This window comes from Macrobrachium nipponense, chromosome 23, assembly GCF_015104395.2.
Source record: "Macrobrachium nipponense isolate FS-2020 chromosome 23, ASM1510439v2, whole genome shotgun sequence".
Taxonomy (NCBI): Eukaryota; Metazoa; Arthropoda; class Malacostraca; order Decapoda; family Palaemonidae; genus Macrobrachium; species Macrobrachium nipponense.
Window position 1 is genome coordinate 64166415 of NC_061090.1, and position 24115 is coordinate 64190529.

At 40.5% G+C, this 24115-nt stretch overlaps 1 protein-coding gene across 12 annotated transcripts in view; it reads left to right on the plus strand.

Annotated features, from left to right (window-relative positions):
- The window catches only part of LOC135201365 (cyclin-D-binding Myb-like transcription factor 1), a 389369-nt gene that overhangs the window by 353913 nt on the left and 11341 nt on the right, over positions 1 to 24115 (plus strand). For all 12 annotated transcript variants that reach the window (XM_064230280.1, XM_064230311.1, XM_064230254.1 and 9 more), the window contains 3 exons: positions 1197 to 1426; positions 18279 to 18345; positions 21028 to 21156. In XM_064230280.1, coding sequence (XP_064086350.1) covers positions 1197 to 1426; positions 18279 to 18345; positions 21028 to 21156 — 426 coding nt within the window. The remainder of the gene's footprint in view (positions 1 to 1196; positions 1427 to 18278; positions 18346 to 21027; positions 21157 to 24115) is intronic.

The window sequence follows — 24115 nt, forward strand, 5'->3', positions numbered from 1 at the left end:
TCTCTCCCATACTATGTGGATGCTTTTGGGCCTCATGGGTTCTTAAAGCAGGATGGGTATACCCCTTCGGATCCAGGTCTCTTTGACAACCTGATTACATCGTTATTGATGGGGTTAGCTCATCAGGCTAATGTCTCAGCGAGCTGCACTACCTTTGTTGGTAAGAAGAGGAGAGACCTTTACCTGAGCCATTTCCCCCCTCATTTCCCTGAGATTCATAAGTAGGTTCTGTCCAGGGCTCCTTTTGCACTCTGTGACAGTCTCTTCAAGGAGGAGGATTTCTCCTCCATGGTAAATTTCATTTCCCTCATCGGTAGTGGAATCTCAATAAGCTATGATTCGTGTGGCCGCTCAAAGTACTAGGTCACCTAAAGGTGCGAGTATGTCTTCGCCAAGTAAGCACTCCAGGTCCTCTTCTCTGGTTAAGTCTCCACAGATAGCCAGGTTCTCTTCCAAACCATCGTCTGCCTCCACAAAGCCCTCTTCCGGGAAGAAGTTTTCGGAGATAGGAGTCACTACCCTCGTCGACACCAGTAGGAGGTTGCTTGTCCCCCTTCGTAACAATCTGGGAGAAGTGGGGTGTGTAGAGTTGGGTGGTGGAGGTCTAAAGAGTCGGGTACAAGATCCCTTTCCATTGTGCCCCTCCACTATCCAATTCCCATAGGTTTTCTTGCAAGCTATTCCCCATCTTCCATCAAAGGGATGGCTTTGGCGATGGAGATTCATTTGTTGTGGGACAAGGGAGCATTAGAACTAGCTCCCCCCACTCCGGGGTTTTACAGTCGGATCTTCATAACCTCCAAGTCTGACGGTTCTTGGAGGCCCATTATAGACCTTTCAGGCTTGAAGCGCTTCATAGTTTCCATGAAGTTTCACATGGACACGACTCAGTCAGTGCTGAGGTCTATCCAAAAACACGACTGGATGGTGTCAGTGGACCTCAAGGGTGCATATCTCCAAGTTCCAATACATCCAGAATCTCATATTCCTTCGTTCAAGGCTGTAAATCGGAAAAAAAATGGTTTGACTTTGTGATGACATAGGATGATTTAGTTGCATTCAGGTTACATTTAGTATGTTCAAATGGATTTGATTTAATTGCTTGGAATAATTTTGTCAAGATATGTTGTTATATTAAATATGCTGTTTAATGAAAAGTATAGGCTTGAACTTTATTTTATTGAATTATATTTCAGATACTAAAAATGACGATTTTGCATCAAAGTTAAGTGCCCTAGTGCAAACAGCTGTAGTGGTTCCCAGTGGAGAAGCTGCTTCTAGTCAACCTGTAACATCTTTAGTGTCTCAGACAAGCAACTTTACATCTCACTCCCTCTCACAAATGCCATCACCACTTTCTACCCATCTAACATCCTCACTCTCAGTATGTTCCAAGGCTGAGGCTGTTGTTGTGGATAACTTAGAGGTAAGTATTTTCCTTTATTACAGTTTTTGCACAAAATTACTAAGTCTGATTGGCTAAGCTCTTGGACTGGTAAATACATATATAAAAGTTTAAAAAAGACTGTAGTTAATGATGTAGTGTACCTCCAGATCTAAATGTAGATTGGGATAAGCTCCCTCAGAAGCTCATTGTTAGCACTTTGGGTTGTCAGGCTCCTACTGCTCACCTGTTTAAGTGTAGGCAAGACGCCTTTATTTTGCGTTTGTATTTTGTTCAAGTGCACTTCTACCTGTTGTCTGTTATTTTTCTGTTTCTTTATTTTTGTTCTGTTATGCTCTTATACTTATATGTATTTTGCTTTTGTATTGGTTACCACTGGACATTTATTTTGATTTTTTATTGGTTACCCCTATTCCAGTATATGGATACATGTGCACTGTGCTTTACTTGGTAGGGGTTGCATGGCAAATTCAAAAGTAACTACTCTCCAATTATAAACCAAATTACTTGAAGACTACAGTGCATAGTTGAGAAAAACGAAATGCCCAAAATATGATGGAGATTAATCACAAAAATAGTCTCTTGATGATGATGTAGAGTTAATAAAAGGGATTTTGACGAAGGAAAAATCTATTTCTGGGCGAGGGTTCGTGTCGCCCAGTGAAATAATCCTTAAGTTCATTATTTCTAAGGTAAATAAAGCTAACATATACCAGAGAAAAACAAAATCAGGAAGATGTCAGAATAACTGACTCACTCACCTTAAATAAAAAGAGGGTGTCGGCATGGTATCTGGGGTGAGTGAGACCACTACCACGAACCTCTTGCCATTTAGAACTCTCCTACACCAAAATCCCCTTCCTGAGAGGGCCGATCCATAGGCAGGGACAGCAACTACTACTACTACGCCCCGCACCACGCCGACTGCCGCACCTCTGGTGGTCATCCTTGTAGTTAGATGCCAATCTTGGGTTGCAGGGCGGGACACAGGGGGGGATTTCACTGTGCGACACGAACCCTCGCCCAGAAATAGATTTTTCCCTCGTCAAAATCCCTTTTCTGGGCTCAGTTCGTGTCGCTGCGTGAAATAGTACCAGAGAAATAGCACAAGATTGTAAAACAAAGAGGAAGGTCTCAATGAAACTATGAAATAAAACAAATAATATAATATTGAGAACTTACAAGTTATCATACAGAAAGTTAACTTAACATAAAAATAGTGGACTTATAGTTAACTTAAGATTAAACTTATAATAGTATTGATAACTTATCTAGGATAGTGAGTTAAATGTTTACATGGGGAATTACTCACTAGATAAAAATTATTCTCTAAAAGTTATAGTAAATCAATAGGTGTTCTACCCTAGCATAAAAATAAGGGTAGCAGCACCAAATGGACAATTCATAAATTACAGCAAAAAAAAAAAAAAATAAGGGACACACCACCATAATCATAATCATAAGCAGCTAAGGCTAAAGGACTGTATAGAGCATAACGGTAGGTTAGGTGAAATATTAGTTGAGGCAGGTAGAAAGGAGATCTGGATCTTCAACTACGACTACTGTGCAGTGTCAGGGGAAACTATGTTTCCCGCTGCCACTGCTGGAAATTTTAAAGATTCCAAGGACTTTAGATAATGACACTTAAAAACTGTCGGCGATTTCCAGCCAGTATATTTCTTTAAATCGTCAAAGTTCATATGCTGGGAATAATTAATAGAGGTGGCTACTGCCCTGATATCATGGGCTTTTGGGAATGATTCAGGATTTGCTTGTTTAATGAAGTAAAGGATCTGCTGCCTGATACCTTTACTGATATAGTGCCACCTTTTTCTCTCATAAAGAGAGGACCCGAGGATCTAGAGGATGTCCTAGACAGAAAGGCTCGTAAGGTCATCACTGGACAAAGAGAAGGGTCTTGGGGGAGAGGGATGACTTTCCAAGGGGCCCATCTCGCTAAAGGATCCTCATTTTTTGCTAGAAAACTACGATCCGGGGACAGTAAAACTTCTGAAGGGAGGAATTCTACGTGACCCGCATCCCTGGATAGAGCCGACAGTTCTGAAATTCTGGCCCCTGAGGCCAAACTTAGCAAGAATAGCGTCTTTCTTAGTAGCATTATGAATGAACAAGAAGAGTTGTCAGTATCTGAAGCCAGTTTGAGGACATCATTCAAAAACCATGATACTGAACTAGGCCTTTCAGAAGGTCTAAGTCTAGCACAAGCTTTGGGAATAGACGTAAAGTAAGAGTCTGTTAAGTCTATTTGAAAGCCCAGCTGAAAGATTTTATTTAAAGCTGATTTATTAGTGGTAATAGTACTAGCTGCTAATCCTTTTTCGAATAAGGATCTGAACAAGGATATAGCTGAATTTACTGTCATGGTTGTGGCATTTGTCTCCCTCTTATCTGATTCTAAGAAAAGAATATTCTGGGGATCGATATCTGCATCTTTTTTAGCCGCAAACTTCATGAAGTCCATAAAGTTAGGGTTTTGAGAATTCCTGAGGAAGCGAACACAGTCCTCATTTGTACTATCTGAGATAGTATGGGATTGGGAATCCGTCGAGGTCGAAGACCCAATTCCAGAATCAGAGGGTACCAGTTGCTCTTTGGCCAGTTGGGGGCTACTAGGGCTACTTGTCCCTTGAAAGTCCTGAGTTTGTTCAGTACTTTCAATAGAAGATTCACTGGAGGAAAGATGTACATCTTCTTCCACTGATTCCAATCTATGGACAAGGCATCTGTGGCATAAGCCAGAGGGTCCAGGTTGGGGGCCACTTAGCAAGGGAGCTTGTGGTTCGCTTGAAAGGCGAAAAGATCTACTTGGAGACCCGGGACACTCCGGCGTATCCACTGGAACGACCTGTTGTCCAGGGACCACTCTGATTCTAGAGGAACTGATCGAGACAAGGCGTCTGCTATCACATTCCATACTCCCGCCAGGTGGGTGGAGGATAGATGCCATTTGTACTTGTTCGCCAGAGAGAAAATGGCTATCATAACATGGTTCACATGTTTTGATTTGGATCCTCCCCTGTTGATGCAGTGTACTACTACTGCGCTGTCCAATACCAGTTTTATATGAGAATTCTTTGGTGGAAGGAGCCTCTTCAGAGTGAGAAATACTGCCATAGTCTCCAATACGTTTATGTGGAGCTGGCGGAACTGAGGTGACCAAGTTCCTTGAACTTTTTTGAACTGAGAGTATCCTCCCCATCCGCTTAGCGAGGCGTCTGTGTGGATGATCAAAGCTGGAGGAGGATATTGGAGAGGAACTGACTTGGACAGGTTCTTTGTCTCCGCCCATGGACGGAGATGATTTCGAAGAATCTGCGGGATCACTGACAACTTGTCCCGAGATTTGGCATTTGCTCTTGAGCGCCAAACTCGGTTTATGTCTTTGAGTCTTGCTTTCAGCAGAACATCTGTAACTGACGCAAACTGGAGAGAACCTAGGATCCTTTCTTGGTTTCTCCTTGACGCCCGTTTGTTCTTGAGGAATTGCCTTACTGACCTGGCTATTTCTTTCCTCTTGTCCACAGGAATTGACAGATTGTGAGAGGTTAAGTCCCAATGAATGCCGAGCCATTGGAAACGCGACTCCGGAGTGAGCCTGGACGTTGTCCTGTTTATTTGGAACCCTAGGTGCTCCAGAAATTGAAGTACCTTGTTTGTGGCTCTGAGGCATTCCTTGACGGTTGGCGCCCAAATCAGCCAATTGTCGAGGTACGCTACTACCATTATCCCTTGTGATCTCAGTTGTTGTACCACTACTTCCGCTATTTTCGTGAATACCCTGGGGGCTACATTCAGCCCGAAGGGCATCACTTTGAAAGAGAATGCCTGGTCTCCCAGCTTGAAGCCTAGGTATGGGCGAAAGTGTCTCGCGATTGGGATATGATAGTATGCGTCTGTAAGATCGATAGAGGTGGTGACAGCCCCACGGGGAAGTAAGGTCCGCACCTGCGAGATGGTCAGCATTTTGAACTTGTCGCAACGAATGAATAAGTTTAGCCGGGACAAGTCTAAGATTATTCTTCTTTTTGATGAGCCTTTCTTTGGCGCGCTGAATAAGCGTCCTTGAAACTTTAAGTGCTTGACTCTCGACACTACTCCTTTCTGAAGGAGCTCCTCAGCGTAATCTGCCAATTCCTTTGATGGTAACTGATGGAATGACTTGGGTGGAGGGGGACCTTCGATCCAACTCCAACCCAGTCCTTTGGACACAATGCTCTGTGCCCATTTGCTGAACCCCCACCTGTGCCGGAAGAGGAACAGCCTCCCTCCTACTCGGGAGATCTCACTGCTGTTGTGTGGAATGAGCTCCGCGTCCTCCACGGAAGTGCTTACCCCTGTTGGTAGCTCTTCCTGCGCCTCATTGCCGAAAGGCACCTCTAGCCCTGCTTCCCCTAGCAAACCTGTTGAAGGTTTGGAAGGCTTGGCTTTCAAACACCTGGTTGAATGCCGGGGAAACAGCGTAAGAGGTCGAGGGCTGACCTTGTGGGGACAGCAGGAGAATCGGTTGGCTCTGTTCTTTTGGTGCTGCCGATTGTCCTGTCTGAGCAACCAGAACAGCTTGTACGAAGTGTTGCTGTTGCTGCTTCTGGTATGGCTGGAACCTTTTTGTCTTCTTCAGCTTTTTGCTAGAGGAGGAAGAGTTCTCAGGTTTCCTCTTAGCCGAGAGACCCCAACGAGCTCTGAGGCTCTGGTTAAGCCTCGTCGCCTCGTGTTGGACCTCATTAACTGCCGATTCCGGGAAGAGGTCCGCCCCCCAGATGTTGGAGGAAAGCAACTTGTTTGGCTCGTGCCGAATCGTTGCTTCCTGAAGGACGTGCTTCCGGCAGTTCCTTCTTGCCACTATAAACCCGTACAAGTCCGCTTGGACTGTCTGGGTTTGCGACTTGGCTAGAAGCTTAAAAAGAGGCTCCGTGCCGTACGTCAAAGCAGCCACTTCAGTCATAACCAGGGTGTTGAGGGTTCTGCCTAGCCTGGTTCTTGCCTCAAACTCTGCCTGAATGAGGTTGTCTGGTAATCTGGGTAACCTCTCCCCGAACTGTTCCATGGCACAGTCCGGTTTGAGTTTACCTACCGTAAAAGTGGCCGGTAGGTTCTCCCACAAATCACCAAAAGCAGGGAAGAGAGGGGACGTAGGGTCCGATTCCCTTAGTTGTGGAAGGGGTTCATCCTTCATGCCCGCCTGCATTGTGACCTCTGCTATCTTCGTCGTAAAGGGGAGTGACGCCTCCTCCTCTGTGGCAAAGATAGTAAACGGGCTCTTGAATGCTTGGAGTCTGGTATTAGTGCAGTCCCATTCCTCCAAGCAATGCAACCACTCTCTCTGAGCGTGGTCCCGGCTATACAACACCGTTTCTTTTGGGATTTTATCTTCCCTATTTAAGGCTGTCTCCGTCAGCCTCGCATATCCCATGAAAGGAGGCTGTAAGTCGGCTGGGTGGAACTCGAAGTCCTCGATCCTTCGAGTTCCACATTCCGGAATGGAAATCATGCCATCCTTGAAGGGAGCATAAGCTGCTACCCTCCAAGGATTACTCATAGAGAAGGCAGGGAGGGTGTCATAGTCCGGCAGCTGGGCAAGGCCAGCTCCTGCTACCGGGAGGTCGGCCTGAGGTGCCTGGTTCAGGCCTGCTAGGCGATTCTCCTGGTTGGACACTCGTTCAGTCAGGTTCTGAATGGATTGTCCCGACTGGTTAAGAGTGGTAGAGAGTTGAGCAAACATCTGCTCAACTCTCGTACTGAGAGACCCGACCAAATCACCTACATGCTGCATCATTCCTGCCGAAAATGCAGCAGGATCGAAGGTACCAGGTACCACGACCCCGGCAGGAGTCACCGGAGGAGTTCCGGCAGCAGCGGGAGAAGGTACAGACTCGACAGGAGTATGGGCCTTCTCCTTAGAGGACTTGCCTCTTGACCCTTTGGAATGAGAAGACGAAGACGACTTCACTTTCTCTGCTCCGGGAAGGGAAGCCGGAGGCTTACGAGAAGTAGAAGACGACAACGTCTTTTTGGACGACGTCTTCTGAAGGGTCTTCTGCTCCCTGTGCCCCTTTACCTTGGGGGTCACAGATGCAGCAGGTGTACTAGCAGGGATCTCCGATCCCGTAAAGCCCTGAAAAGAAGATGATGAAGGAACAGGTGATGAAGATCCAGAATCAACCAAGGGAAGCCCTTGGGCGCCCAACAAACCTACCTCAACTAGTAAATCCTCCGCACCTACCGTCATTGGCTCTATATTAACCCTCTTACGCCGAAGCCCTAAAAATCAAAACCTCTCCCGTATGCCGGCGCCGGTTTGGAGTGAGCGCGGAAGCGGAAAAAATATTTTTTACAAAAAATCACAGCGTGCTTAGTTTTGAAGATTAAGAGTTCATTTTTGGCTCATTTTTTTGTCATTGCCTGAAGTTTAGTATGCAATCATCAAAAATGAAAAATAATATCATTATCATATGTAAATAATGCGATATATGGTAGCGAAAAAAAAAAATTCATAGATAATTGTATTCAAATCACGCTGTGCAAAAAACAGTCAAAGCTAACGAGTTACTTTTTTTTTCGTTGTATTGTACACTAAATTGCAATCATTTTGATATATAATACATAGTAAAACAATAAAAGCAACACCGGAAAAATATTACCACAAAATAATGTGCGAATTCGTAACACGCGGACGTAAAAAAATGTTATTTTCAAAAATTCACCGTAATTCTAAATATTGTTCTAGAGACTTCCAATTTGTTTCAAAATTAAGACAAATGATTGAGTATTACGATACTGTAAGAGTTTTAGATTAGAATTGCAGATTTTGACCATTTCGGACGAGTTAAATTTGACCGAATGTCGAAATTTTTATATACGAGGTCCATTCAAAAAGTATCCGACCTTGGTCCATAAAGAAAAAAAATTGCACATTTAAAATTATTTTATTCAATCACATTCAAAGTACTCCCCTTGGGAGTGCACACACTTTTCCCACCGGTGCTACCACTGCTGGTAACATCTGTGGAATGTTGACATTGGGATGCTGTAAAGCTCTGCTGTCGTTTTTCTCATAATTTCCTCTCTCGACTCAAAATGCTTCCCTAAGGTTGTTTTCAGTTTAGGGAACAGCCAGAAGTCACAAGGTGCCATGTCTGGATAGTACACCCATGTCTCATCACCAGTGATGATAGTCTTCATGAAGTCAGAGTCACTGTTAACACAGTCAAGCAGGCCTTGTGCAATTTCCAGGCGGAGTTGTTTCTGCTGTTCCACCAGCAACTTGGGAACGAATTTAGCAGACACTCGTCGCATGGCCAAATCTTCCGTTAAAATTGTGTGAACTGATCCTATGCTTATTTCTACTTCTTCAGTAATTTCTTTGATGGTTATACGACGGTCGTCCTCCACTATTCGACGAACATTTTCAACGAATTCTTCGTTTCTGCTGTGGATGACCTGCCTGACCGTTTGCTTGCTCTCAACTGAGATTTGTCCTTGCTTGAAGCGATTATACCACTCCTTTATCTGTGTTATTCTCATGGTTTCATCGCCAAAGGCTTGCTGAATCTTCTGAATAATTTGCACTTGTGTATCACCAAGCTTGTAGCAGAACTTAATGCAGTAGCACTGCTCGATGCGCTCCGACATGTTGTGTAAGGACAATAATCCGACGAGCTTGTGCTGGACGTCTGCACTCTAGCCCTCACAGGTGGGTACCGCCACACACAAGAGCTTTTAAAATTTACACGCATGCACTGTAAGAGTGCTGTCAACTCCCACAAAACTAATTTGCTGATTGGTGAATTATTTGTCCTTTTATGAACCAAGGTCGGATACTTTTTGAATGGACCTCGTATATATTTTTTTATATGCACATATTTCGGAGATGGAAAAAGCTACAACCTTCAATTATTTTTATTGTATTTTTCATGAATTTGCGCACATTTTGATATATGAAACTCTATAAAAAGGCTAATATGAAAAGGAGCAAATATTAGGATAATGCGATGTACTTATTTCGGAGACTTGCGGCCGCGAATCGGCGCGCGGAGTGAAGGTAAATATATTTTTCAAAAATTCACCATAAATCACAATATTGTTCTAGAGACTTCAAATTTGTTTCAAAACTAAGAAAAATGACGGAATATTACTAGGCCGTAAGAGTTTTAGCTTACAATTGTGTTTTTCAACTATTTCGGTAGAGTCAAATTTGACCGAACGTGGTTTTTTTTCTATTTATCGTGATTTATATGCAAATATTTCGAAAAAAGAGAAAAGCTACAACCTTCAATCATTTTTAATTGTATTCTACATGAAATTGTGCACATTTTCATATATAAAACTTTATGTAACCGCTAATTTTAAATGGTGCAAACATTTCGACAATCGCACAAAAAAATTCTGATTTTTTCGGAAGAGTTACCGCGGGGACGTAAGGAAAATTTTTTTTTTCATAAATTCACCATAAATCGAAATATTGTGCTAGAGACTTCCAAGTTGTTGCAAAATGAAGGTAAATGATTGAATATTACTAGAATATAAGAGTTTTAGCTTACAATTGCGTTTTTTCGACCATTTCGGTAGAGTCAAAGTTAAAAGTTAAAAACCGACCGGAAGTTGAAATTTTTGCACTTAACGTTATTTATATGAAAATATTTCGAAATTGATAAAAGCTACAACCATGGGTTGTTTTTTGTTGTATTGTGCATGAAATTTCGCACATTTCCATATATAAAACTTTATGTAACAGCAAATCTAAAAGGGTGCAAACATTAGGAAATCGCACGAAAAAATTTATCGGAAGAGTTATCGCACAAACGTAAGGAAAAAGTTTTTTCATAAATTCACCATAAAACGAAATATTGTGCTAGAGACGTCCAATTTATTGCAAAAGGAAGGCAAATGATTGAATATTACTATAATATAAGAATTTTAGCTTACAATTGCGTTTCTCGACCATTTCGGTAGAGTCAAAGTTGACCAAAGGTTGAAATTTTTGCACTTATCGTTATTTATATGAAAATATTTCAAAACTGATAAAAGCTACAACCATCAGTATTTTTTGTTGTATTTTACATGAAATTGCGCACATTTTCATATATAATACTTCATGTAAAGGATAATTTAAAATGGTGCAAAAATTATGTCAAAGTGACAAAATAATTTTTGAGATGTGTCACTGATACTTTTTAGTGCGATAAGAAAGAAATTCGCGCTTGCGCGCCTGCGTAGCGATTGTAAACAAAACAACGCCTTGATCTGTGAACTCCCAGCACCCCCCAAGGCGCGTGATTCAAAAGTTTTTGGCTGGTAGGCCTATAAGTATTTTTCCGCGAATTTTTAAAAAAACTTTTTTGAGCCGACGTATGATATGTCCAATCGGCATACGGGAGACATTTTGACTCGACGTTTAATACATCCAATCGGAGTAAGAGGGTTAAGATCAAGTGTGGCTACTTTCGCCACGATGTCTTGGCCTCCTCCCTTGATCAAGGCTTGTTCCACTTGCTGTTGGATGGAAGCAATTGTAGGAGCTGCCGCGGCGGGGTCCACATACCCCGTCGACTTCCTGCCCGGGAAGATCTGGACAGCCAGCTTCTTGTCAAGTATATAGGGCTGTCCTTTGGCGGCGTTCCTTCCGAAGCCACCTACCCAGGCCTTCAGGGTAGCCGACGCGACTTCCTTAACAGCGGCAGCCTGGAAAAGAGGGTCATTGTAGTCCTTACAACGAAGCCCCGAGGACGGATCATTACCAAAATTGAATATGACCATAATTAACTTAAAGCTAAGATATGTGAAAGTATATATGTCATGAAAGGAGCAAACTTGACACCGATATATACTTACCCCGTCCAAAAATTGGCTCACCAGCTCGTAGCAAATGGTACAAGCCTCGTGATGCCATACTACCATCTCGTTGTGGCGGGTAGCGCACAGAGCGTGAGTCCTGCAGACCTCATGCCCACAGGGGTCTTGGAGGACGGCATTACACCCCGCCTCCTGACAGTTAGTAGCCTGTAAGGGGAAAGATACATAAGTATCAACGTTATACACTCACAGGGCTACTGTGATACTCCGTTTCATGTTGGAGTAGTCTAAAATTATTGGGCATAATCCACCCCTGAACTCCTTGTGGAAGAAGGCCTATGACCTAAGACGCTGGTTGGGAAGTCCGGTGTACACCGGAGGGGTGAGTATGATTCAACCAGATGTTTTTATATACCCATAATGAGTTTCGAGGAGTAGTATACCATGCCGGAGAACGGGAGAGGATGCCCTATACTTAGACTAGTAAAGTTACACTAAAGTGGAGCGTGTAGCTCAGCCGTACAACCAGACCCCCCCCCCCCCACCCGACAACTAGAGGAGCGCCCGGATAGCAAGCAAGCGCTCCGCCGGAAGACAAAGGGGGGTTCATAAGATAGGGAAAGCTTCTATGACCAACTGAAATCACATCCACTCCGGTAGCTGGCAGAGCCAGCTACCCCCTCCCGACAACCGAAGGTACACCCGGATAGTGAGCAGGTGCTCCGTCCGCTGGCGGAGGGGTAAAGCATATGAGGAGGGAGAGAAATCAGACCCAAGGCACGCCAGAGAAGACCCGAAGCGACCGGAGGGGGGGGGTGGCCAACCCCAACCCCCGACCACGCTGGAGCTCTTCCAGAGCCCGGGAAAAGACATGCGGTCACCAGTGCTTACAGCTGTCCTAAACTCCCGTGACCCCCTTGGCTAGGGGGAGGGGGGAGAAGAGCTCGGATGGTTGCCATAGCGACCGTAAGCGAGCCAGGACAGACCCCCCCTTTCCGTCTGGAGGGAGGGGAGGGGACTGGGACTAGGGCGACCAGAGGCACCACGCGATCGCAGGTGGACCAAGAGGCGATAAAGCAACACAACCGACTGGGCCGGCGACCACGTGAGCCCGAAGGACCACGGGGCGATAAAGCAACAAAACTGTAGATTAAGATCTAATGCAACAAAACCGCCTAGGGACTGGTCGCCCTAAAAGCTAACCCAACAACAATATAACAAATAAATAAAAACTTTTACATCGTAATACAGAGAGAGAGAGGGAAAACATGAGTGAAAGAGAAAGATATGTCCAGGAGGAGTAGGCTGGCTCCGAAGAAGACAGCCAACTGCTCAAAAGCTAGCCTTAGTCGATACGTAGATAGAGGGCAATAGCCAGGATGCTGGACCAGGAAAATATAAATAATCAATCACTCAGGCACCTACATGAACGAGATCTAAGGTATAGGCAATGAAATCCCTACAAACGATGTAAAAGATAATGAGAACTAGAGTAGCACGTGATAAAAAACCCATGAAAGGTAAAAACAATGGAAGATTTCTCGGTATAGAGGACCGGGAAATCTAACCAGACACGAGGCGAGCCGCTGGCCGCCATGCGCCAGACCAGGCGGCCTTATTTTGGACCTAAAAAACGGTAAATAAGGGCCCCTGACTGACAAAACTAAATCCAGACCTTTCGGGTTACTTAACTTAGCTGCGGCGATAGCTGCGCGTTCCATGGTGGAGATAAATCCAAAGGAAATAGCACAAAAACACAGAGCAAAAGATGGCACGTGTTACTCCTAGTCGGCTAACGAAAAGGATGACCACCAGAGGCACGGCAGTCGGCGTGGTGCGGGGCGTAGTAGTAGTAGTTGCCGTCCCTGCCTATGGATCGGCCCTCTCAGGAAGGGGAGTTTGGTGTAGGAGAGTTCTAAATGGCAAGAGGTTCGTGGTAGTGGTCTCACTCGCCCCAGATACCATACCGACACCCTCTTTTTATTTAAGGTGAGCGAGTCAGTTATTCTGACATCTTCCTGATTTTGTTTTTCTCTGGTATATGTTAGCTTCATTTACCTTAGAAATAATGAACTTAAGGATTATTTCACGCAGCGACACGAACTGAGCCCAGAAATGGTGCTGTAGAACTGATCAACACCACCTATATTGCTCATTCTTAGAAAACTTGAACATTTGCGCAGCAACTGAGTAGGGGGCCTCTGAAAGCTGTGCCCACAGAACTCTTTTAGCAACAAAAGCGGTATATAGACACTTGTAATTACTTTATCAGAAGACAAGAATGCAGTTGAGACTAAACATCAAGATTAAAGGCGTTAGTGATGCTAGTGTAACTCTGGGACATATGTTGGATCCACGAGGAGGTTACTGCGGGTCAGAATTGACTCTCATCAAGGATTAAGTTTCTGTACTGGCTGTAGGCTCTCCAATCCCGAACATTCTAACATAAGAAATGACTCAAAAACTTGCAAAACATATATCGAAAGAAGTGATTTCTGTGTCATAGGCCAAACAAGTTATCATTATTTATTAAACAACTGGTTCCCCAGTTAAATACCCAGACCTCCTCCACACAACTGTACCCGAGTTAACTTTTATTTATGCATTGTTATTCTGTCTTCTTTGTGTAAGGTTGGTTAGTGGTCTTTGGTCTTGTTTTCGTTTGTGTGTGTTTTTCTTTATTCTGTGTTGCAATTTGTGAATGTTATTGAATGTTAGAGTAATTTTTAAAGTAATTTTATGTATTATTTAACAGATTCTCTAGGGATGTAATATAGTTATTACAAAATGTAGGAAATAAAGAATTTCCATGGTCCACCTTCACGCTGATTTATATATATAATACTATATATATAATATATATTATATATATATATATATATATATATATATATATATATATATATATGTATGTTATATATATATATATATATATATATATATACTATATATATATATATATATATATATATATATATATATATATATATATATATATATATATCCTCTTATCTAGACTCTCAATTAGTCTTTAATGCTTCTTTTTCTCTACTGGTAAGCTTCTTAAGAATAAGGAGAATTCATTCAGGATCCTTTCCATTTAATTTTCCTTTTTATTAGTCGACGGACTGTTTTGTCATCTCTCAAGGGCAACTTGTAATCCAGTCCTGAGAAAGTTACCCTTGAGAAGCGACTAATACAAAAAAATTAAATGTAAAGAATCCCAAATGAATTTCCCTTATTCCTAGGAAACTTACTGGTAGAGGAAAAGAGGTATACACTAACTGACTCTCAATAAAGAGACAGAGAATGCCATTGACTTCAGTAGGAATTGCATAAGAGAGAAAATATTCCCAAAAGCTACAAATGTCCTTTAATATCTAATTCATTCTACATCGGAATTTTTTAGTTGATATTAATTTCGGCCTCTCATGAATTCGAATCAGTGAGAGAAGAAATCAGGACTTCAGTGATATTACCGACTCGGCCTACAAGTGAGGTATAAGGTGTTTGTAATTAGAATCGATATCCAACTCCCTCTGCCACACGTAGTCATATTATGAATTTTTAGCACATCACCGTGATTCATATACATGCATTTAGCTACAAAACTCCTTTAACATCCAATTTGCTCTACTTCGGAATTAATATATTTTCATATATGCAAACCAAAGGGGAATTTTTTATTTGATGATTATTTCATCCTCTCCCTGATTCGAACCAGCGGACAGAGGATAAATCAGGAATTCAGTGACATTACCGACTCGGTCAACAGGTGAGGTTTAAGTTGATCCGATTCCGACCTTACAAATCACAGTCGAACTCAGGTATTTGTAATTAGAATCGATATCCAACCCCCTCTGCCATGTTAACAAAGTCGAACGTTTGCCTTACGTAGCCATATTATGAATTTTTATCACATCACCGTGATTCATATCAACTAAGAAATGTAGGAGTTCTAAGTCAACTGGCAAAACAGGTACTGTTCTGGCTACTGCCTTGGCTGCTGTGACAACCTGGACAGTGGTGGTGCTAACTATTCTTGCTAGCTTTTGTGGCAGAACTTCCACATCGGTGAACAGTTTAAACAGAACTTCTTGAAAAGGGTCATCCACCAGAGTCTTGTCTTCCTGGGACAGTGGTTGTAGGTGAGAGAGGTTCGCAGGTTGCAAGGACCAACTCGGTCATGGGATGCAAGACTGCACCAGGGGACGAGCTATTGTTGTGGTCAGGAACTTCGGGCTGGCTCTTGGCCTGACACTGGTAGTGGGGTCAGGCTGGTAGGCGAGGGGGGGTGGGGACCCGCGACTATAGTATTTCCAAAATTACCAGAGCTCTCTGGCGGGGCTGTTTGGATCCTCTCACGTGTGTTTAATCTCCGCATACCTGCCAGATTAATAACAACAGAGAGATAAAACCATTTCTCCCATTGCGGATATCAAATATCATCTTTTCCGTTACAATTCTAAATCAATTACATAGGTTCACGATTGATAAAGTTTTTTTATGCAATAACAAGAAACGGAGTCAAATTTTCTATCAACATGGCATCTCATTTTGGTGCTATTGCCACTATTTCAAACAGTTCGACGTGCGTTTAAATCCACGGATAAGCCGCTTAGATTCTCTCCAGGGGGCATTTTTGGTGGTCACTGTACAATTCTGGAGGCAGTTCTCTCTACAAATATCTTGATTTCTTAATGTCGTAGGTATAGAATAAATTGGTGAGCAAGGAAATATGAAATAAAGCCTAACAGAGTAAGTTTGACGGGTGAGAAAATAAACAATCGTATACAGACAGTTCTCTCTCTCTCTCTGACAAAATAATAGATAAGAAAATGACTGAATATTGCTTGAATACGATATAGCAACAAAGTTTTGGCCTGACTGAAGCGTGGAGTGACTTTCCTGGTCATCTCACAGCCATGGATAGACATCAACTTCACAGCCGAGAAAAGGCAATCATATACAAAATAAATAGGTATTTTCTAGAGCAAAAGGCGAATGGAGGGCCTATGTTATCCCATAAAAAAGCTCTCTCTCGGACAGCTGTAAGATTTAAACAGAAGAGAGAGATCAAGAGAAAAGCAGAGTAGGAAGGAGATTAAAGTACCTGGGAATGAAAAGCCTCTATAATATATAATTATAGCCTCGTGGTTTGTCTCAAAAACATTCAAAGGTCTGTCAATATGGGTCAGTTGTTGTTTTTGTAAAATTGGCAACAGGGCAGATCTTTAAATGCCACGCCAGAGAACTCTCGTCTCTGTGGTAAGACTAAAGGATCTCCTGAAGGGAGATCAATAGCATGATCTGCCACTTCGTAAGCTGGTCTTCGTTAAAAAAATATCATTCTTATTTCTTTGTCATTCTTAATGTAATTATGATTCGGTAATTTGTCTAATGTATGCTCTTAGGAATTTTGTATCTATAATTCTAATATACATTTTATGAGGCAGTACCTCACAAGCCTTTCTTATTTATTTTTTATTGATAATATTTGAAATATATTATTTTGACATCAGTGTTTGTGGGATTTTTAATGCCAGGTAACTTACACTCCATCAATCTATCAGCCTTAGACACCTGAGAAGTAGCTATTTCTCAGTGTTTCAGTAAGGTGGCAGGCAGGGAGATTAATGTCATCTTTAAATTCACCCCAAAATCAGTTCTGTAACATAAGATTGCTAAAGGTTTAGATACTGAATGTTATTTGTTAGATACGAGACAGAAATACATGTCATTGTTGTCAATAATACACAAGCCTTTCTGTATGCCATTTGATAGTTTGTGACAATCATCTAATGATATGACCATCAAGTCCTTCGACTGTGAAGCATTTGCCAACTAAAGTAATTGTCCTGGGAACCTTAATACAAGAGTTCTTTCAGTCTCGACATAAGGATATCAGGTACATCCATTCTTTAATTCCTAGGTGAAATGTTATGTGGAGTGCCAATTGGTCCAATATAATACCATCTCAAAAGAAGACCTTTAACAAATTTAAATACTTGTTTATCTTTGAATTCAAAGGTTATACATTGTTTACATTTTGTAATGCAGATACAGTTTGATATCAATATCATTAGTTTTGGAAGTAGGAGCACTGGCTAATACCCACTTATACATTCATTCATTTGTTTATTTCATATAATTCCTATTATTCCAGTGCCAGAATGAGCATTTGATTATATCAGAAAGAGGTGGTAAAAAAGAATTTTAGTGTGCTGTGAGTTATTTTTGTTATTTCTTTTCAGCAATTAGCATGTCTTAATTGCAGAAGTTGGTCAAACTAATATAAGTGAACATAAGCTATATGAGGTTAGCGGTAATTTAACATGAAAATAATCCATATTGTTGGTGGGCTGTTTTTTGTTTAAAACTGCCAATCCCTTGAAAGTATGGCACCCAGAGTCACTGTCCCAGGTATGAGATAGTTTTGCTTACAAATATGCTCTGATGGCTACATGAATTTCGGTTGTTTTGTCATCTTGGCTTTGAGAGTCAAGAAATTTTTGTATTACTTATGTACGCATTTTTTTCTGTAAATGTGCTACGAGACGTTAGGCGTTATTCATGGTTTATAGATTTTTATAGGGCTTTTCCTATTTTATTAAAGAGTATAGAAAAGTAATCTTTGTTGAGTGTTGGCTCAGGTAGGTATGGTTGGCCAGAAAATGCTGCTGCATCAGCAAAAAAGTAGTTTTAATAACTCTCCAAAACTGTGTGTTCCAAATGGAGTTTTCGATATTGTGAAAACAAAAATAAAGAAAGTATGACATTAATGTGAAAGTACATGCAGTACTATAATTGTTCATGGGGTTATGAATTTCCTCTTTATCAGATGAGTTACTTAAACAAGTCAACTATTAATCCTCTTATAGTGTGTAGATACAGTGTAAGGGAAAATAAAGTAAATCAAGTTGAAGTTCAGGAAAGGTAGATTGTCTTAGCATAATGAAGCATTGGATACCCAATGGAAATTATTTTTTGTTTAAACTTTAAGCAATGACCAAAGGAATGTAAGGAGAAATATTCATCATTTCTTTTTCATCTATGTTTTCAGGATTCGATGATCCATCTTTCTGAGGTGACAAGTGGTGATGTTGGCCATAATGTGTTGCTGGAGCAAGGTAAAATATTCTCTCTTCTCATTAGTGTATCTGTAAATGTACTAAAACTTAGCTTCATTAAGTAGGACGCTAAATTAACAAGTTAGCATGTCTTAGTGAACTTGATCCATGTCAATATTTTTCATTTCATATTGTTATTTTGGTATTGACATAAAAAAAGCATCCAAAAGTTTAAATGCAGCTGTTCAGGACGGTTGTCCTATCCTGAAATTGTTTTACAAAGAAGGATGATTGTGGTTATGACCACTTTCAAGGGACATCTTGAAGTGACCATCTTTCCCATGTTATACTTTTAAAGAGAACTTTAAAAGCATCAGTTTATCTTTCCTATGAAAGTACCGTACTAAAAATATTTAATTTTATTTGTATTGTAAAACTGAGGACTGTTCTTGACTGTACTGTGGGTGTTGGTGTTTCTAATCTAAATGGCTGTAATACTACTTCAAATTTATGTGCACCAGTTAATCTTTTTATTCGCCTTGTTGATTTATATATGTATCAGTCCTTTCTTTATTTCTTTTTCTTTTCCTCTCCACATTTCTTTACTCTCAGGTTTTATCTATTTTTAGGTACTACATATGACATTGTATTCTTCGTTAGCTTTCTTAGCATCTTATTGAGTCCGTGAACTGCGACATAAGGATGTGTGGTAAATATTAGTGAACTTCACTAATATTATTATTATTATTATTGCTACTATTATTTTTTTTTTTTTTCATTGTCTATCACAGTCCTCCAGTTTGACTGGGTGGTATTTGTAGTGTGGGGTTCCAGGTTGCATCCTGCCAACTTAGGAGTCCATCACTTTCTTATGTGCGCCGTTTCTAGGATCACACTCTTCTGCATGAGTCCTGGAGATACTTCAGCCTCTAGTTTTTCCAGATTCCTTTTCAAGGATCTTGGGATCATGCCTAGTGTTCCTATGATTATGGGTACAATTTCCACTGGCATATCCCATATCCTTCTTATTTCTATTTTCAGGTCTTGATACTTATCCATTTTTTCCCCTTTCTTTCTCTTCAACTCTGGTGTCATAAGATTGTGACATCAATTAGTGATACTTTCTTCTTGATTTTGTCATGCAACGTCATGTCTGGTCTATTTGCACGTATCATCCTATCTATTCTGATACCATAGTCCCAGAGGATCTTTGCCTGATCATTTTCTATCACTCCTTCAGGTTGGTGCTCCTACCACTCATTACTGCAAGGTAGCTGGTGTTTCTTGCTCAGGCTCCAGTGGAGGGCTTTTGCTACTGAATCATGCCTCTTTTGTACTGGTTCTGTGCAAGTGCCGGACATTCACTTGCTATGTGGTTTATGGTTTCATTTATCGTATTGCACTTCCTACATATGGGAGAGATGTTATTTCCATCTATCGTTCTTTGAACATAACTGGTTCTTAGGGCCTAATCTTATGCTGCTGTTATCATTCCTTCAGTTTCCTTCTTGAGCTCTTCCCTCAGTAGCCATTGCCATGTGTCATCGCTGGCTAGTTCTTTAGTCTGTCTCATGTATTGTTCATGCATTGGTTTGTTGTGCCGTTCCTCTGTTCTGTTTGTCATTCTCCTGTCTCTGTATATTTCTGGGTCTTCATCTACTTTTATCAGTCCTTCTTCCCATGCACTCTTGAGCCACCCATCTTCACTGGTTTTTAGATATTGCCCCAGTGCTTTGTTCTCGATGTTGACGCAGTCCTCTATGCTTAGTAGTCCCCTCCCTCCTTCCTTTCGTGTTATGTATAGTCTGTCTGTATTTGCTCTTGGGTGTAGTGCTTTGTGTATTGTCATATGTTTCCTCGTTTTCTGGTCTATGCTGCAAAGTTCTGCCTTCGTCCATTCCACTATTCCTGCGCTGTATATGATTACTGGCACTGTCCATGTGTTTATGACTTTTATCATATTTCCAGCGCTGAGTTTTGACTTGAGCATCGCCTTGAGTCTCTGCATATATTCTTTCCCTAGTTCATGAGGATCACATAACATCTACTTGTGGTAATGCAGGTGTATACTAGAAGCATCTGGATGAGAGAGAGAGAGAGAGAGAGAGAGAGAGAGAGAGAGAGAGAGAGAGAGAGAGAGAGAGAGAGAGAGAGATTCCTGATATCCCTTCACCTGTCTTCTCAAGTAGAAAGGAGAATGGTGTTTCAGTTCACAGAGATTTGTTTTGGCGTTTGCCAAAAGTAAGGAGCTGCCAGGCCCTTTCTGTGAGTTATGATCTGCGAAAAAAATAGATTGTGCCTAATGCTGTAAATATATTTTATATTTATATCTTATATATAGTATTTTAATCACCATTTATGCTACCATTGCCACTGCCAGCACAGAGACTCCTTTCACACGTTGTGTGACACTGTCTCTATGAGCTTACCTTGTGTGGTATGATGGAAAATTCGTCAGGATTTTGTAAAGCTGATCTCAGTCATTTGTCTGGGGATATTTTAAATATATCAGTTGTTTATGAATCAATTTAAATTCTTTGTATAATGAATCTGGAGAGGAAATTCTGAGCTCTACAGAAATTAATTGTGGGATAGACGTTTACTGGTATAATCACATTTCTTCAAATCCTGTGTGTCGTGTGACATTCAAGAATTGCTTAAGAATGTATATCAGGTGTGTTTGCTGGTGCTTTAAAAGTAATTAGATTCATGTTAAATTTGTTTTTTCTTTGGTTTTGTTAGCAAATCTTCAAACTGCTGTGAAAGAAGAAGATGTTTTGAGCGATGGTGAGGTCACGAATACTCAAACAAGTTTAACGACTAGCTTAGATCCTTCATCGCCTGCTGTTACATCTCAAGTTATTCTAAATGGTAAGTTAATCCTATCTTATCATCATTGTCATCATCGTCCCCATGTTTGTTTTGTCTAATGTTTATCTGACTCCTGTTTCTATTCTTGTTTATCCCTGGAATTTTTTTATTTGAAAAAATTAGTCTTGATTTAAAATTATGTAAAAATTAAAAAGTGAAAATTAACTTCATTCGCTGATTAAATGTTTTTTTCCGTGGGGGTATGCATTTTATATTTTTTAATGGTGGGGTAAGTCACCCCCTATATTATACAGTATGCTAAGATGAAACATTACATACTCATCAATGTTTAAGAAAATAGTACCACCATCAGTTTTTCCCCCTGATCCCAACTCCTTGATGAGGTGGGGGCCTTAGGGATCCACTGCAGAGAGTATGCTCCTTTATTCCTACTCTCTCTGCTGTGGATTTAACTGAACAATGGGACCCTTAACTCCTTTACTCCCTCTCCTATAAATTTTCCCCTTCCCCTTCTTTCATTGATGACCGTGACATGTTATTGGATTACTGAATTGACTGCTCTTTTAACTTTAAAGAGGGTGGAGTTGGACGGCATTCCACTCCACCTGTAAAACTAGAATACCTGACACGGTCGAGCAAGGGGAAATCTTTATGTGAAGCCGTGCCCACAGTGGGTGTGGCGTATATCCAGGTGAGTTTCCCAGAACAGTTACCACTGTGTAACAGTATTGCTCCTCCCCCAGTTGGGCCTCCATGGTGAGAGGGATCTCATCCTGAACGAAATTAATTTTATTGTTCCATGGCAAATATACCAAACCTCCCTATGACTACTGGCATGGCAATGGACTATCCCCAGGAAACCTCAATTAGTGAACAGTAGAGTGGTATCAAAACTTTGTTACCATATAGACCACATAGAAAAAATAGATATTGTGTTGACCCAACCTTGACTCATTTCGACTCCCTCTTTGGCGGTGGAAGTTGGTCAAGATTCCTGACATTGGATACCAACAAAAAAATATCTGCATTAAGATTGGACAACTATTTGTTAAATAGTAAAGTAGACAACCAACCTCAGAAATGTCATTTAGACAACTAAAAGACCAGATGTGGTTAATAGAAACCACTACTAAAATCCAATTGGAAAAGGTTTTATTTTAACCATAAGAACACTGATAATATAAGGTAAATAAATAAGAAAACATGACAGTATGAACAGCATACAGGGTAACATAATACTTCCTAATAGTGAGGAGCCAATAGAAAAAAATATTTTGTTAGATTCCCTTAAAAAACGTACAACAACGTGCAAGATTGCGAAATATACGGTGTAGCCAGTAGACAAAGTAATGAAAATACATTGAGAATAGTAAAAATAAAATTTGAAGGGCAAGAATTGCCTTTCAAAATTAAAATCATGGGCCAAAACAGATAACTGAAAGCGTACATTCCAAACCACTAAAATGCCAAAATTGCCGAAATATATCGATATGTGCGTATTGTGGATTTGACAAACATACCACGCAATGGAAGTATGGTGAACCAAAATGTGTGAACTGTCGGCAAAATCACCATGCTAGGTCTACGGAGTGTATGTATTATATATACAATACAAAATTAAAATGACATCAAGCCTTCAAGAGAGATCAGGAATGCCAATAAAAGAAGCCAAACTAAAATTGAAAGTTAGAGGAATGCATGATCCCGCTAGGAAACGACTGTTCTCTACTGTAATGAGATCAAAGAATGAAACAAAAATGGAAATGAGTAACAAACCCCTAAGGTAAATCAGAAGAAAAAATAACAACTTTACAAGAAACTAATATAGCAAAAAACCAAGAAACTTGTGCAGATATATGTTCAAATTCGTTTGAGATATGAAGGGAAATGGAAGCAAAAAAATCATACATGTATAACTGAAACATTACAAGATAGTTATAATGAACTGAAAGCTAAAGATAAAAATAGGCCTTTAGAGAGAACTCCACCCAAAATCAAAAAGCCAACAATTATCAAGATGTATCTGTTAAAGCAAAGACCAGAGACCCAAACGAAGAACATAACTTTGTCTCCTAAAGCAATAATAGAAGCAAGGATGCAAATACCCAGAACAATAAAGAAATAGTAGAGGAGAGCACCATAGAGAAAAATGATAATGTGAAGGGAGAAGAGATTACTCCATCATCAGTAATTGGTGCACCAAGAGTAAATGAAAAAAGAACGAGACATAATAACACATGTGGATGTAATGAATGTTTCATCGAATTATGCAACAAAAACAGAATAAGGTTATGAATTGCATATATTTATTACGTATCCATGATAATCCATTTGAAAATATTCGTTGTTGTAAAAGCAACCAGATTCCTGACACAAACTTCATCGGTTTTGCTGTGGTATAGCTACAGTGTTGCCAATTGTTTTTTGTGTTTACCATCCAAACTTGGGATATGACTTATATACATAAATATTAGAACAATTTCATCATTATTGTATTACTATGACATCTAGAATTCATGGAAACAGTTTGTAAAGGTATCAGCATTGGCAACGATGGCTGGCATCCCTAGCACACATTAAAGATTACATTTGTTTCAGCCATACAATTATTAAAAATAAAAAATAAAATTATTCAGTCATGCAATTATAAATAAATAATTTAAATCAAAATAGTAATATAGACTTGAATAAATGAAAATTACTAACAAAAAATCCATGTATATATATCTATCCGTGTCTATGTAACGTTTATTACTTTTACTCAATATTGCAGTTGTAATCAGCACAATAAAACAACATTTTGCTGCCTATATTAGTGAAAGTATGTGACTTCTTATTCCAGCGATCATGTTTTGAACTGAAATGCATTTTTACCTTGTCATTGGTGGTTTTATCCTTACTGCCATCACAAATGAAACTCCACAGTGCTTATTTGATTGTAATTTTACACATTTCATTCGTAATTCACTCCAAATTCCACTTACAATACGTGAGTTTG